Source organism: Nycticebus coucang, chromosome 2 (assembly GCF_027406575.1).
Source record: "Nycticebus coucang isolate mNycCou1 chromosome 2, mNycCou1.pri, whole genome shotgun sequence".
NCBI classification, from domain to species: Eukaryota; Metazoa; Chordata; class Mammalia; order Primates; family Lorisidae; genus Nycticebus; species Nycticebus coucang.
The window spans coordinates 167,571,875-167,588,083 of NC_069781.1; the positions used below are offsets into that span (position 1 = coordinate 167,571,875).

The 16,209-nt window shown below is 49.0% G+C and overlaps 2 protein-coding genes across 5 annotated transcripts; one reads left to right on the top strand and one right to left on the bottom strand.

The window, feature by feature from the left end:
* Window positions 1–2,838: 2,838 nt before the first annotated feature.
* On the bottom strand, window positions 2,839–13,629 carry COG8 (component of oligomeric golgi complex 8). Of its 4 annotated transcripts, XM_053604981.1 has the most exons (6): window positions 13,170–13,629; window positions 11,094–11,301; window positions 9,345–10,172; window positions 6,828–6,996; window positions 5,325–5,498; window positions 2,839–3,351 (listed from the first exon to the last, which is right to left on the bottom strand). In XM_053604981.1, the coding sequence occupies exons 1-6, from the start codon at window positions 13,562–13,564 to the stop codon at window positions 3,194–3,196; spliced, it is 1,932 nt and encodes a 643-aa protein (XP_053460956.1). In that variant the 5' UTR covers window positions 13,565–13,629; the 3' UTR covers window positions 2,839–3,193. The 4 variants fall into 4 exon arrangements, with proteins under 4 accessions (XP_053460956.1, XP_053460967.1, XP_053460948.1 ...); XM_053604963.1 differs by lacking the exon at window positions 2,839–3,351 and having other exon boundaries at window positions 5,056–5,498; XM_053604992.1 differs by lacking the exons at window positions 5,325–5,498; window positions 6,828–6,996.
* A 58-nt stretch (window positions 13,630–13,687) lies between these two features.
* Window positions 13,688–15,777, top strand: NIP7 (nucleolar pre-rRNA processing protein NIP7). The gene is made up of 5 exons (XM_053605425.1): window positions 13,688–13,903; window positions 14,021–14,107; window positions 14,194–14,332; window positions 14,817–14,957; window positions 15,416–15,777. The coding sequence occupies exons 1-5, from the start codon at window positions 13,848–13,850 to the stop codon at window positions 15,533–15,535; spliced, it is 543 nt and encodes a 180-aa protein (XP_053461400.1). The 5' UTR covers window positions 13,688–13,847; the 3' UTR covers window positions 15,536–15,777.
* The last annotated feature ends 432 nt before the right edge of the window (window positions 15,778–16,209 follow it).

The following is a 16,209-nucleotide window of genomic DNA, read 5'->3' on the forward strand; positions in this document are numbered from 1 at the left end:
GCTGTGATGTCACAGCACTCTACCCAGGGTGACAGCTTGAGGCTCGGTCTCCAAAAAAAAAATAGCCTGGGGTTATGGCAGGCACCTGTAGTCCCAGCTACTCGGGAGGCTGAGGCAAGAGAATCACCTAAGCCCAAGATCTGGAAGTTGTTGTGAGCTATGATGTCGATGCACTCCACAGAGGGCGACAAAGTGAGACTCTGTCTTAAGATTAAAAATAAATAAAATAAAATTCGCTTCCAGTTACTTTTTCTATTTTTTTTTTTTTTTTTTGAGAGAGTCTCAAGCTGTCACCCTGAGTAGTGCTGTGGCATCATAGCTCACAGCAACCTCCGACTCAGGCTCAAGCAATCCTCTTGCCTCAGTTTTTCTATATTTTAGTAGAGACAGTAGAGTATTGCTTTTGCTCAGGCTGGTCTCAAACTCGTGAGCTCAAGCAATCCACCCACCTGGGGCTCCCAGAGTGCTAGGATTACAGGCATGAGCCACCTCACCTGGCCAGTTACCATCTCTCAATCAGGTCCTTGTCCTTTTTTTTTATTTTGTAGAGAGTCTCACTTTGTCACCCTCGGTAGAGTGCTGTGACATCATAGCTCACAGCAACCTCCAACTCCTGGGCTTAGGCGATTCTCTTGCCTCAGCCTCCCGAGTAGCTGGGACTACAGACGCCCACCACAATGCCCAGCTATTTTTTGTGGCAGTTTGGCTGGGGCCAGGTTTGAACCCACCACCCTCAGTATTTGGGGCCGGCGCCCTACCCACTGAGCCACAAGCGCTGCCCATCCTTGTCTTTTTTTTTTTGAGACAGAGCCTCAAGCTGTCACCCTGGGTACAGTGCTGTGGCATCACAGCTCACAGCAACCTCCAACTCCTGGGCTCAAGCGATTCTCCTGCCTCTGCCTCCCAAGTAGCTGGGACCATAGACGCCCACCACAATGCCCAGCTATTTTTTGTTGTAGTTTGGCCAGAGCTGGGTTTGAACCCACCACCCGCAGTATATGGGGCCGGTGCCCTACCCACTGAGCCACAGGCGCCACCCATCCTTGTCCTTTTATTTTTAATTTAATTTTTTTTGGCAGTTTTTGGCCAGGGCTGGGTTTGAACCCACCACCTCTGGCATATGGGGCTAGCGCCCTACTCTGTTGAGCCACAGGTGCCGCCCCCTTGTCCTTTTTTTAATATGCTTCTTTCGGCTGGCCATAGAGCCACACACCTAGCTGTTGTTTTTTGTTTAGCAGGCCTGGTCTGGGTTCGAACCCACTAGACCCAGAGGATGTGGCCAGTGCCCTAACGATTAAGCTATGGGCACCCTGAAATTCACTTTTCTACCTGGGGATTCTCTTCTAAATCCTCCGCCACTATGAAAGTGGATTTAGTACAGACCCCTGTTTTTGGTATAAATAGAGCTTTCTACAAAATTCCCCAATGGCTGAATCTCTGACCTTGGTGATGACTCCCTGTCAGTCTGACTGAACCTGCAGCCAATTTCCTTCTGCCTGGCTCATCGCCCCCCACCCCAAAGCTATACAGGAGGATGGGTCTTTCCTAGGCTTAAGTAACTGTCACAATATTTCTCTGAACAACTTACTGGACTTCCTTTTAGTATACTTTGAGCCCTTTTTTTGGCAAGAGTAGCTAAACTTGGCTTGGCGCCTGTAGCTCAGTGCCTAGGGCACTGGCCACATACACCAGGGCTGCAAAACAACGACAACTACAACAACAAAATAGCCAGGTGTGGCAGGCACCTGTAGTCCCAGCTACTTGGGAGGCTGAGGCAAGAGAATCACTTAAGCCCAAGAGTTTGAGGTTGCTGTGAGCAGTGATGCTACTGCACTCTACCAGGGCGACATAGACTTTGTCTCAAAAAAAGAAAAAATAGAGTGGCTAAACTCAAAATGAGGTAAGAGACAATTTATCTAAAACTGAGTTCTTTGCCTCTTGACAAAGCTCGATGGTTTCTTTTCTTTTTTTTTTTTTTTGAAACATAGTTTCACTTTATCGCCGTTGGTAGAGTGCTGTGAGCTGTGACACCATGCCAACTCCTGGGCTCAAGCGATTCTCTTGCCTCAGCCTCCCAAGTAGGTGGGACTACAGGCGCCTGCCACAACGCCTGGCTATTTTTTGGTTGTAGTTGTCATTGTTGTTCGGCAGGCCCAGGCTGGATTCGAACCCACCAACTCTGGTGTATGTGGTTGCCACCTTAGCTGCTTGAGCTACAGGCACCAAGCCAACTCTGACAGTTTCTTAAAGCTAAACTCTAGTTAGTGTGATGCTTATTGATTTTTTCCAAAATAAGTGCGGTAACCAGAAGCACACAGTGCAAGGTCAACATGATCTAAGAGTGTGCCATCTAATCAGTTCTGGCTCACTCAGGTTTCAAAGATAGAGTATTAATACTGGGTTTTAGAGAAGGCAGGCTGCAACAGCCCTCTTTCAACCAGCTATAAGCTTTCTGTAACTGCCCCAAATGAGACAGAACGGGGCTCATGGCTCCCTCTCAATTATCACCCAGACCCCCAACCCAGCTCCATTGCCTCTACCCAAAGAATGACCCAAGTACTAGCTGCCCAAGAGATCTCAGCAGCAAAATCATCCCCAAGTCTGTTAAAGGTAAAAGGAGACCTAAGCCCTCTGAACCTGTTGAGATGTTAGGTAACTTCCTCATGGTAATGCTGTCATTAAACACTTCTTGTGCTGGGGCCATTCTTTTGCTTTTCACTTCCACAAGCAAACTGGCATCCAAAGCAAAGCAAGAACACATACACACAACCCCTACGTAAAAATAAGAACTCTGTGAAGACAGTTAACCATAGCCTTCCCTGAATATTTAAACACAGCTTTCAGAGATTTGGGGACTACATTATTATCAAATCTTGGTTTAGAATATAGATTATTATACAGGTCTTATGAACTTATTTCTACTGAGAATGAATTTACTTGCCCCATTTATCTCCACACAACATTGTCAGGAAACATCTATTCCTTTGGGGCAGGTATTTTTCTTCTCAACTTGTTGGCATATTTTGTCCATAGCTGATTTCTAGCATCTTCTTCTAGCTCAGTTTGGCATGCTTTGGCAGACCACCACTTTCTGTCAGAGTCAAATCGATAGGAAGTTGATGCCAAGTAAGACATCCCCAGATCAAGCGTTTGCTTCTTGGTCTTCAGACTCTTCTGCTCCAGCCGGAAAGGGTCAGTCATTCACTTCCATCCAGTGGATATTTGCGAATGTCCTGCTGTCCATTTTGTCAATGAACAAGCAACCCTGCAAGTGGTCCATCTCATGTTGGATGATGCGGGCTGCCCAGCCACTCGCCTGCCACACCAACTGCTCTCCTCCGGGGTCCAGCCCTAAAAGGAAGGTATAGCCTTTAGTGAGTGGGGACAGCTCAACTGCATCATCCCCAACCTCCTTCCTCTCTTCCCTATCCCCCTTGTGGCCATTTACAAGAGGCAACAGCAGAAAGTGAATACAGACAGCAGCCTAGCAAAGAATGATGCTTCAACTCTGCCCATTACTAAGTATTCCACAGGGTTCCTAACCCGAATAATTAGGTTTTTGGACTCACTATGAGAATGAGAGATGAGAAGTTAGAGGTAGCTTCCTAAGATGTTTCTTCTCTCTCTGTTTTTTTTAATTTCAGCTTGCTTGTTCATTCTTCTTCGTTTGAAGTACTCTTTCTTTTTGTTCATTTTCTTCTTCCTCTGGAGGTGCTCTTTCCCATTGCCTCCCCAGTAGCTGGGATTACAGACGGCCACCACAACGTCTGGCTGTTTTTGATGTTGTTAGTAGAGACGGGGTCTTACTCTGGCTCACTGCTGCTCATACTGGTCTTGAACCTCTGAGCTCAGACAATCCACCCGCCTCGGCCTCCCACAGCGCTGGGACTACAGGCGTGAGCCACCACGCCTGGCCAGAAGTTTCTTCTCTTAATGCCCCTCCCACTTCCGAGGTGTTGCTGTGTATTTCAGCTTGGGACACCACTGACTTTCTGACCCTCATGGGCCATCTGGATTGCTCTGGAGGAACAATCATCACAACCCCAACAGAGAAACACATTCTGCAAAGCAACATGTACTCTGACGAGAACCGGGCAAAGGCGGGTCCCTCTTCAACCCCATCCTTACAGCTATAATCCGGTCAAAAGCGTGCGTGGGCGTCCGTGACAGAGTCACGGGGACAGAGAGAGGACCGGGTGTGAGATATCAGGAATTAGAGCGCCCTCCCAGCGGCATTCCACACTCCCAGCCCCGCGCTGCTCTCATAGGCGCCTCCGTCAGTCCTGAGTCCCTGCTAATCACCAGGCAAGGAGAGACGCACGCGGTTACCCACCAGCCGGGGCCTCGCACCTGAGATTTGCACGGCCTGGAAGCGGGGCACACAGGCCAGGAAGCCGGAGACGCTCTCACAGCCCTCGGGGAAGGTGACCAGGCGGTTGTCCAGCACCCGCAGGCTAGGATTCACGAACACACGCAGGGGGAAGGGCTCCATTTGGCGCAGCTCGCGCATGCGCGGCGGGCAGGCGCGGTACAGCGCCTCGGGGAGCTCCAGGGCCAGCACCTGCAGGGGCACCCCCAGCTGCGGCGCGCTCAGCCCCACGCAGCGCCGGCGCCGCATCACCTGCACCAACCGCTGCACCAGCCCCTGCAGATCGGGTCCACCCAGCTGTGCCCGCTCCACCGGGGCCGCGACAGTGCGCAGCATCGGGTCGCCGACCTGGCACACGTGCAGGAAGGGCGGCTGCGGCGCCCCCAGCACCAGGCGCCTCACATAGCGCCAATAGGAGCGCCGGCGCGCTGGGCCCTCGAGGCTGTCCGGGGCGGCGGCGGAGCTGCGGGCCCGGGCACCGCCAGCTGCTGCCTCCTCTGGCCACAGCAGGGCCGGCCCGGCGAAGCGACGCGGCCGCAGTAGCCCCGGCAGGAACGCCGGCAGGAGCTCGCCGCACAGCCGGCTCATGGCGCCCGCGGAGCCCCGCCCCGCCCCGCCCCTGACGCCGGGGACGCCGGGAAGCGACGCGCGTGCGCCTCCCGCCAGCGAGGGCGCCGGGCCGGTGGTGACAGTAGTGCAGCTTTATTGTGTAGTTCCACCAGGTACAAGAGGCACCCCGACCTCGTCATCTACCCACCACCACCTTCACGGCCTCCCGGAGCCAGCCCTCTGCACTGCTGGGAGCGGCGGTCCCGGCCGCTGTCCTCCCCGCCGACCTGCCTACCAGCCCCGGTGTCCTAAGTCCCCACGGCAGGCGGCTCCCCCTGCGGTGGCTCCCCCGAGTCCACGTCCTGTTGGACACTCTCGGGGCTGGCTGGGGGCGCAGGCTCGGGGCCTGGCTCCTCCTCTGGGAGCTCCGGTGTCCGCGGTGTCTCGGGCGCTGGCTCCTTTCCATCTGGAGGGAAGACAGGCTCTCTCTTAGGCAGGAGGAAGGCGAGGGGCTCCTGAACCACGCTGGTGTTCACGTGCCCAAGGTCTCCGTATTTGGAGAGCTGAGTGGGTGGGATGCCTGCATAGATGGTGGAGAAAGCAAAATGGGGGGAAATTTATTAATAAAAATTAATATAGAGGTCACAGAAAAAAACATTTAGATGAATGAACACCGGCTGGGTGCGGTGGCTCATGCCTGTAATCCTAGCACTCTGGGCAGGCCAAAGCAGGAGGATGGCTTGAGCTCAGGAGTTCGAGACCCTGTCTCTACTAAAACTAGAAAAACTAGCAGGGTATTGTGGCAGGTGCCTGTAGTACCAGCTACTTAAGAGGCTGAGACAGGAGGATCACTTGAGCCCAAGAGCTTGAGGTTGCTATGAGTTATGACACTACAGCACCCAACCCCAGGGCAACTGAGTGAGACAGTTGCAAAAAAATAAAAGAAAAAAGAATGAACACAATTATTAATAATTAAGAATTCAATACAGCAAAAACCATCTTTATAATATGGAATAGTAAGCTATGTTGTAAATCAAGACTAGGAAGGTAATCTGGAGCAGCACAGTGCAGGGTGGATGTAGCAAGAGCCAAGAGAACCTCAGTAAGCATTGGCTTTCCTGTGACAGACCCAAAGGAAAAGCTGGGGCCAAGCCCCCAGGGCACCACTCTTGGCTGGTGTGGTCACTGACCACCCCCACTCCCATCACTACGGACACAGGGAAGTGAAAACAAATTGGAAAAAATATTTTATTATTATTATTTTTTTGTAGGGAGAGTCTCACTTTACCGCCTTCTGTAGAGTGCCATGATGTCACAGGACTCACAGCAACCTCCAGCTCTTCGGCTTTCGCGATTCTCCTGCCTCAGCCTCCCCAGCAGCTGGGACTACAGGCACCCGCCACAATGCCCAGCTATTTTTTTTTTTGGTTGCAGTTCAGCCGGGGCTGGGTTTGAACCCACCACCCTCGGTATATGGGGCCGGTGCCCTACTCACTGAGCCACAGGCGCCGCCCAGAAAAAATATTTTTAAAACCCCTTCTTTGAATATTTCATATAAATGGAATTATACAGTATGCAGCTCTTTTGTGACTGGCTTCTTCCATTTAGTCAGATACAAATACCTATTATATGATTCCATTTATATGAAATGTGTAGAAAAGGCAAATATATAGTAACAGAAAATTAGGTTGCCAGGGTCTAAGGATGCTCTTAAGGAATGACTACAAATGGTCATTGAGGGAGGATCTTTTTGGAGTGATGGGAATGTTTTAAAATTGGATGGTGGTTGACGGTTGCACACATTTGTACATTTACTAAAACTATGACCTACACAGATGACTGAATTATTTAGTAGGCAAATCACATTATCAGTAAAGCAGTTTTAAAAATCCTTTCTCCTTTCTCTTACCTAAAGTCTGGGCTATCTGTGCTGGTGGAAAAAGGACTTGGAGACAGCGATTTAAATAAGGAACAAGGTCTTCCAGAAAGACAGTGCAGAACTGGACAAAAAGCTCTTGCTCTCCATTGCTGAAGGCAGCCTCTTCAGCTCGATGGAAGGCCAAGATTACTTTGGTTACCTAAGAGACAAGGGAACCACAGTCAATCACTGGGGAGTCTATCACTGTCAGCAGTGCATGAAACTAAGTAAAATCGTGCGTGCAGCTCGCAAGTTTTCGTGAAGAAAATAACTTCAAACAATACATTATATTGCTATCTTATTTACACTCAGATTGTGGTCAATCTCCACTTGACTGATATATTTCTAACCCAACTTTTTCTTTTTTTTTTTTTTTTTTTTTTTTGCAGTTTTTGGCCAGGGCCAGGTTTGAACCCGCCACCTCTGGTATATGGGGCTGGCGCCCTACTCTTTTGAGCCACAGGCACCACCCAACTTTTTTTTTTTTTTTTTTTTGGAGACAGAGTCTCACTATGTCATCCTTGGTAGAGTGCTGTGGCATCACACAGCTCACAGCAACCTCCAACTCTTGGGCTTAAGCAATTCTCTTGCCTCAGCCTCCCAAGTAGCTGGGACTATAGGTGCCTGCCACAATGCCCGGCTATTTTTTAGTTGTAGTTGTCATTGTTGTTCAGCAGGCCTGGGCCGGGCTCCAACCCACCAGATTCGGTGTATGTGGCTGGCGCCCTACTCACTGAGCTACAGTGCTGAGCCCTGACCCAACCCAACTTCTTTCATTACTGGGGTATAGTTTCTAGTTCCAATGGAGAAGCATCGTGAAATTCTATAGAAATACAGTTTTTGACTCCTATGGGGGATCAACTAGAACTGTGTTGGGTCCAGGAAAATGCAGCAAAACTATACAGGTTTCTACTGAATGAGGCTTCTGAGGCTCGAGAAAGTTAGAACCACTAGAAAATTAAAAATCAAGAAGACAGCTAGGAAATAGAGGTTCCATAAAAAAACAACAGCAACCTAGCTGACATTACAAACTGGTGGCACAATGACAAGGTTAAAGAACAAAGACTGAGAGTTAAGACATTTCCTGGGATCAGGTACCAGCCCTGCACTGGGTTCTGTGACTTCCAACTGACTAGTTAAGAACTCTGTGCCCTCTGTGCCTCAGTTTCCTGATCTATAAAATAAGACCAGAAATAGGACCTAACTCATAGGGTTGTGAGGCTTAAGTCTTAACGTGTGTAAATATGATGAATGCTACCCACCATAGAGTAAACGCTATATAAATGTTTGCTATTACTTGAATTTCATTGACTCTAAAAAAGTCAATGTCATTCTTTCTTACTGTAACAACACACTAACAAAGATTTTGTTCAAGTTACAACTGCCTCTCAGCTGACAGCAATTATAATGTGCCATTTATTGTTAAGGAGCATCATCACAATACCTATGAAGCAAAGATATAACTGTGTAAAAACTGTGCACCATATTAGGATATTATTATTGTTATTACTTGTCAGGTAGAATTCTAAAATGGCTCTCATGATTCCCACCCCAGTATCCACTCCTTTGTCGAGTCCTGTCTCCTTGAGTGTGGGCAGAATCTGAGACTTGCTTCTAACAGAATACAGCAAAGGTGAAGGATTTTGCAGATGTAATTGAAGTCCTAAGCAGCTGACCAAATTAACCAAAGGGGATCATCCTGGTTGAGTCTGACTGAATCAGATGAATCTTCGAAAAGAGGCTGCTTAAGAGACTGGAGCACAAAAAATGTTCCTGGGATCTTGAGGAAGCATACGGCCTTGCTGTGAACTGTTTATTGGGGGATGGCCTCTAGGAGCTGAGGCCTTCAGTTCTGCAACTGTAAGGAATCAAAAACTTGCCAACCTGACTGAGTCTGAAAGGGAGCCGCAGGCTCTAGATGAGACCCACTCAGCCAGCACTTTGACTGCAACTCTCCCCTCAAGCAGAGGACCTGGCTGTGCTATGCTCTGGAATCCTGACCCACAGAAACTGGGAGATAATAAAAGTGTTGCAAGCTGCTAAGTTGGTCAAATTTGTTACGCAGCAATAGAAAATGCATTACTGGGAGGCCGAGGCAGGGGATTGCCTGAGACCAGCCTGAGCAAAAGTGAGACCCCATCTCTACAAAAATAGAAAAACTGAGGCAAGAGGATTGCTTAAGCCCAAGGTGGAGGTTGCAGTGAGCTATGACGCCAGAGCACTCTACCCAGGGTGACAGGTTGAGATTCCGTCTCAAAAACAAAAAACTAGGAGACAAGAAAATGTATTACTGAATCATGACTACAGGTGAGTCACTTCATCAGTTGTTTTAGGTCCCATTAAGGGAGGACTAAGCAGAGCTTCTCAACCAGAGAATCCTCTAAAACCACACTACACCTCTCCAAGTCACCAGGTACCACTGTCATATGGACTGGCTCATTATGAAAGTCTGGCTGCCTGTTACCAAACAAATCCCAGGGGAGTAGAAAGCCAACAGAGTGCACGTACCTTGGCAAGGGCATCTTCTAAGGTCCCAGTCACGTCCTGTGCCAGGGCTATAGGGCAGCAGAGGCGCAGATCATTGAAAGCAACCAGAATGTTGTTCAAGAAGCAGGCCAGGGGTGGGAAGTCTAAGAGCACCATTGGCGGCTGTAGTGTCCCTGGCTGGGCAGCTGGCACAGCTGCAGGGATAGTACTGCTGCCCAGGATGGCTGGAGTTGAGATGAGAGTATAGGAGCTCATCTCATCCTGGAATTTCTCCACTGCTTCCTGAATTGCTTTCTGGAAAGTGCTGATGGCCACCCGCTGGAAAACGGGTGCTAACTGGCCCCGGAAATCAGCCCCTACCCGGCTGAAGGACAGCCCAAAGTACATGCACTGGCCCAGCAGAGAGTCTAGGCGGCTGCCTATCCCCCGGTTAAGGTCAGCCTCCAGCACCTGCAGGAACTGTGAGACTTTCTGCAGCACCCAGCCATGGAAGATGGCGCTTTCATTCACAGTGTGCTCCCCAACAGCAGGCGGAAGCAGGGGGTCTTCATCTGAGAAAATGGCACGGTACTGGGTGATGATATCAAAGAGATGGACACGACAGGCCTCAATGGTTTTGGTGATATGGAAATAGGGATCGTCGTTGGGGATGGCAGTCAGGATGGAACGGAGCCAAGCATCTCGGGCCTGAAGAAACTTCACTCTCAGCTCAGCCTCGGTGAAGACATCCATGCGCCGCAGGTAGCCAATGACGCGGAGGCAGGCGGGGAGCTGGATGTTGGTTCTCAGTTGCTGGATCAGCTGGCTCAGCATCAGCTGCATGGACTGGCGCACTTCGTTCACAATGCCCTGACACACAGGGAGAGAGTCACACGTGCTGGGACAGACATTCTGGAACCCATTCCACTAACCCTGAATACTGCAGAACCACATTTCCCAGCTCTTCTGAAATATACGCTTCCTATAGCTGATGCCTGCAGTTCACAAACAAAGATCTGGTCTGGCTAACTTCTTAGTTCTTTTTATTTATTTTTTAAGAAACAGGGTCCATGTTGCTCAGGTTGGACTTGAACCTGGGCTCAATCAATCCTCCCACTTCAGCCTCCCAAATATAAACCCTCCAATGATGTCCCCTTGCAATCTATAAAATCCAACTGTACCATGGCCAACCAGACCCTGCCTGGTTCTCCAACTTCAGCTACTTCCCAGTACTCTCCCATTACTTACTACAATCCAGTACACCACTGCCTTTGCATCTACCTCCAGCTTCTTCCCACCTCAGTGCTCTGCACTTGTTTTTCCCACTTTCTGGTTTGTTCTTTCCCCAGATCTTTGCCTGGTGGCTCCTTCTCATTATATAGGTCTCAGCTTAAATATTACCTCTCCATTTACCGACTCTTCTACCTAAAGAAACCTACCCTAGTCTCCTACTGCATTCCCTGGTTCAGACACCACCACTATCTGAAATAAATAATAAATATTCTTAATTTATTTGTTAATTATCAGACTTCCCACTAGCGTGTAAGCTTGATGAAAGCCAGGGAGCTGTCTGCTCTGTTCATACTGTATCCCTAGCACCTAGAACATTACTTGGCACATGATTAAAACATATCTTTTAAATGAATGAATGAATGCTTTATGTTCAAACCTGCCTGGCTGGCAGAAATTGATGTGAAATAAGCTAGAGTTCCTACCTAAAGGTTCAGTCCTGATCACAGAATAAATGACTGTAAGAACATCAGTTTGAGTCCTCTCTGGGTAAGTGGCTACCTGGATGACAGGGATGGAAGAGTATTTTCTTTCCAGTCGGCGTACATAAGCTGCCAACTCTAGGGCCTCTTCATAATAGCTGTTCCGGACACAAGTGTCCATTAGTTGAGGAATCTCCAATATTTCCAAGATTTCTGTGTGCCGATTTAGTGTCAGGGTGTTCATCCGGCGGTTGGAGCTGATCTCCTCGGCTTCCTTCACAAAGTTCCTAGTAACAATCAGGAGAACATTGGTCCCTCACTGCTCTGTGCCCGAACCTTAGCTACAGTTACCAACCACACCATCAAGCTGGATGTGTGATGTAATCCTCACACCATATTTATGACTTAAGTGAGAAACACTTCAGCCAACCTTTAATCCGAGAGAGGTTAAGCAATTTGTCTAAAAACACAACTCTCGGGCGGTGCCTGTGGCTCAAGGAGTAGGGCACCAGTCCCATATGCCGGAGGTGGCGGGTTCAAACCCAGCCCCGGCCAAAAAAACAAACAAACAAACAAAAAAAAAAACACAACTCTCTGGGAGGCCAAGGTGGGTGGATCACTTGAGCTTAGAAGTTCAAGACCAGTCTGAGCAAGAGTGAGACCATGTCTCTAAAAAAAAAACAATAGCCGGACATTGTGGTGGGTGCCTATAGTCCCAGTTATTTGGGAGACTGAGGCAAGAGAATCACTTGAGCCCAAGAGTTTGAGGTTGCTGTGAGCTGTGACTCTACAGCACTCTACCGAAGGCAACAAAATGAGAGTCTGTCTCAAAAAAAAAAGAAAAGAAAGAAAAAGGCTGGGAAAACTGTGTGGAGATACCCCAAAGAACTTAAAGTAGACCTACCATTTGATCAAGTAATCCCACAGCTGGGTGTATACCCAAAGGAAAAAAGGTCCTGTTATGAAAAGGACACCTGCACTGGAATGTTTATAGAAGCACAATTCACAATCACAATGATGTGGAAACAACTCAAGTGCCCACTGATATATGAATGGATTAATAAAACGTGGTATATTCATACTACAGAATACTACTCAGCCAATAAAAAATGGCAATCTAGTATCTTTTGGATAATCTGGAGAAAACTGGAAACCATTTTTTTTTTTTTTTTTTAGACAGAGCCTCAAGCTGTAGCCGGGGGAATTACAGCTCACAGCAACCTCCAACTTCTGGGCTCAAGCGATTCTTCTGCCTCTGCCTCCCAAGTAGCTGGGATTACAGGCGCCTGCCACAACACCTGGCTATTTTTTGGTTGCAGCTATCATTGTTGTTTGGCGGGCCTGGTCTGGATTTGAACCTGCCAGTTCAGGCGTATGTGGCTGGCGCCTTAGCCGCTTGAACCACAGGTGCTGAGCCGAAAAAAAATGTTAAAGGCTGGCAGCGTTTGCTGTCTAAGCTAAACATATCTTGCTTTTTCTCTATAAACTGCTCTTCCTCAATAAACTTTGTTTCACGCTTGCAAAAAAGGAGAGAAAGAAAGGCTGGAAGGCATAACTAGAGAAAATGCACTGAAGTAGCTCAAAATGAGTTTTTTAAAAAAATCTTTGATGCCTTCAAATGGCAGAATCTGCTTGTTACCCTTCCATCAAATAAAGCCGCAGATGACCTCCAGTCCGAGCTGTTATACATACATGAATGTGCACACATATTAAGCGGACATTCATAGAGTGTTATCTATGTCAGACCCCAGAATAAGTGCTTTGCACGGATCCTCTTTATTGAGTTACTCACAACAGCCCTACAAGGAAGGGACGGTGCTCCTGGGTTCCAATTCTGTCTTCGAAACTTACTACCTGCATCCTTAGACAAGTCACTAACCTTTCTGGGTCTCAACTTCTCATATGCAAAATGGCAATAACTCGAACGGCGGTTGTGAAGATTCGTAAAGCGCTCAGCGGAAAGCCCGGCACACAGCAAACCCTATGTTAAGTGTTAGCTGTTTCTATTATCGTTAAGGGTCAACCCATTACAGTTAAAAGCCTTTATTGGTGTGAATTTCTTCCCCGTGGGAGATCTCATCCCACCTGTACCCAGGTGGAATAAAGCCATAATGGGGCGGGGGGGGAAGCCCCTTTATTGCCCAGCCCACCGCACCTGCAGCTCTGCTGGAAACTGGGCAACCGGTCGAGCAGGCGGCCGAGCGACGCCTCCACGTCTCCAAACAGGCGGTGGATGCGCTCAGTGCACTCGGCGCCGCGGATGAAGGTCTTGTAGTTGGCGAAGGCCAAATCGCGCGTCTGCTGCAGCAGCTGCGCCCGCTCCTCCGCCAGGCGCTCGGGCTCCCGCCGAAGCCGCTCCAGCCCCGACCCGCTCAACTCCCGGAGGTAGCGGCCCACATCGGGCCGCTCTCGCCACTGAGCCTCCGGGAAGCGGTCCCGGAAGAGAGATGCCAGGAGCCCTTCATCTTCCACTTCCCCAAGAGCCGCTGCCGTGGTAGTAGCGGTGGTCGAGGCCGCAGCTGGGGTTGGGACTGTAGCCGCCGCAGCCATCTTCCCCGCCGCAGTGCCAATCCCCCTCCAAACCGGTGAGGGCGCTGCCTTAGAACCTGGAACCGGAAGAAGATGGAAGCTCATTTCCTGTGTCAGTGTTTTTTTTGTTTTGTTTTGTTTTTCTTCTTTCCCGCGGTCCTCCGGCCGGGGAGGCGCTAGAGCGAGGAACAAAGGGAATGGGGCTAGAGAGGCAGGCTTTGGGCTGGCCAAGGAGCAGTTGGCGGCCGACTTCCGCTTCCGGCTACCGAGGCACGAGGATCCGGTGCCCTAGCCCAGCTGGAAAATGCGGCCTTTGACTGAAGAGGAGACCCGTGTAATGTTTGAGAAGATCGCGAAATAGTAGGAGCGCTCGGGGCGGCGGAGGGGATGTGTGTGTTGGGGAAAGAGCCGGGTGGCGGTCGCGGGATGGGGACGAGCCCATTCAGGCGCAGCCTCCAGACCTCCTCTTGCCCTCAGCATCGGGGAGAATCTTCAGCTGCTGGTCGACAGGCCCGACGGCACCTACTGTTTCCGGCTGCACAACGACCGGGTGTACTACGTGAGGTGAGGCGGGGCCGGCAGGCGGCGGGCTCCGGTGGCCCGAGTCCCGCCAGCCCCCCTCATTTGCCACCTTGACCCCCTCCGTTTAGCGAGAAGGTTCTGAAACTGGCCGCCAATATCTCTGGAGAGAAGCTGGTGTCTCTGGGGACCTGCTTCGGAAAGTTCACTAAGACCCACAGGTTTCGGTTGCATGTCACGGCTCTGGATTACCTTGCACCCTATGCCAAGGTCTGTGGGGTGGTTTCCATTCTGCCACTGGGGACGAAGTCAAGGAAGAGGGCCCCATCAGAACGCAGGTCACTGGCAGCCCCTGACGGCGCTGGGGTTAGTGCCAGAACCGGGAGCTTTTCGGAGGTCTTGGGTGTGTTTGGGCGTGGGATGGGTGTGCCGTGCGGCTGTGTCGCCCTAGTCGTCGGCGGCAAAGTAGAGAAGCCGGTGCAGTTCAAGCAAAAAGCATGTAAATGCTTGTGATGAGGATGATATTGGGGGGTCCATAAAAAGAACTGTTTAACTGTCCATGGGAGAAGCTGCTTGTAGGGTTGAGGAAAGCATTTTCTGTTTAGGGGATGAACAGTTTAATGGAAGCATGCGTCTCTCTCTTTTCCTTAGAATTAATTCTAAAGCCAGCAGCTAGCTTATTTGTAGGGATATCACTATTAGTTTTTTTGTGTATTTTGATTTTAAAACCTCCTTTTTTTTTTTTTTTATATAGTATAAAGTGTGGATAAAGCCTGGAGCAGAGCAAGCCTTCCTGTATGGGAACCATGTGTTGAAATCTGGTCTGGGTCGAATCACTGAAAATACTTCCCAGTACCAGGGAGTTGTGGTGTACTCCATGGCAGACATCCCTTTGGTGAGTAGAGATACTTTATGATTCAAGGATATAGTTCCTTTTTTTTTTTTTTTTTTTATTAGAGACAGAGTCTCACTTTATCACCTTCAGTAGAGTGCTGTGCTGTCACAGCTCACAGCAACCTCCAGCTCTTGGGCTTAGGCGATTCTCTCGCCTCAGCCTCCGGAGTAGCTGGGACTACAGGCACCGGCCATAATTCCCGGCTATTTTTTGTTGTTGTTGCAGTTTGGCCTGGCCTGGTTTGAACCTGCCACCCTTGGTATATGGGGCAGGCACCCTACTCACTGAGCCACAGGCGCAGCCTGAAAGGTATACTTTCAATCTCTGGGCTTGAGAGACTAAATTCTCAGTATCTGAGCTCAATCCCTGAGTTGCTGTGTTTTGTCTTTATTTCCAGCCCTTGGTTTGGGCATATTGAATGCCTTGAGTGAATTAGTGTCTCTTCTTTTGAATCCCAGGGTTTTGGGGTGGCAGCAAAATCAACACAAGACTGCAGGAAAGTAGACCCGATGGCGATTGTGGTATTTCATCAAGCAGACATTGGGGAATATGTGCGACATGAAGAGACGTTGACTTAAAAAGAAGTCATTGCAAGGACTTTACAGCTGGCTGTGTGGAAGGGCCAAGCTTTGTTTCCTGTGTTTGTGTAGACTACACCGTCATGTTGAATTTTGTCAACACTGTGACATCTTCAGGGACTTCTTAGGTTAATATTCTATCACTGACAAATGCAAGCTAGATTCTTATATAGAAATGGCTCAGAATGGGGTTTCAGATCTTGTGTTTGTGACTAGTATACGCTTTTTAATATATATTTGAATCAGTGGGCTTCTTGTTCTGAGTAACAGATTCAGAATCTTTGGAACTGAGAACAAAAATAGCTTATTATTGTTATCTGTGATAACACTTTGTTTTCTAAACTTCTGATAAGAACACAATGGATTTTCTCTGTTATTTATTAATATCATGAAAAGTAGATACTGCCATATCTGACTAGCAGGAAATATATGGTATTTTACAAATGGAAATTTTTTAAAAATACTAAGCAGTTCATCGGGGTTTTTTTTGTTTGTTTGTTTTTGGCTGGAGCCTGGTTTGAACGCACCACGTCCAGTATATGGGGCTGGTGCCCTACTCCTTGAGCTACAGGCACCGTCCCTTTTTTTTTGAGACAGAGTCTCATTATGGTAGAGTGCTGTGACATCACACCTCATAGCAACCTCAAACTTTTGGGCTTAAGCAATTCTCTTGC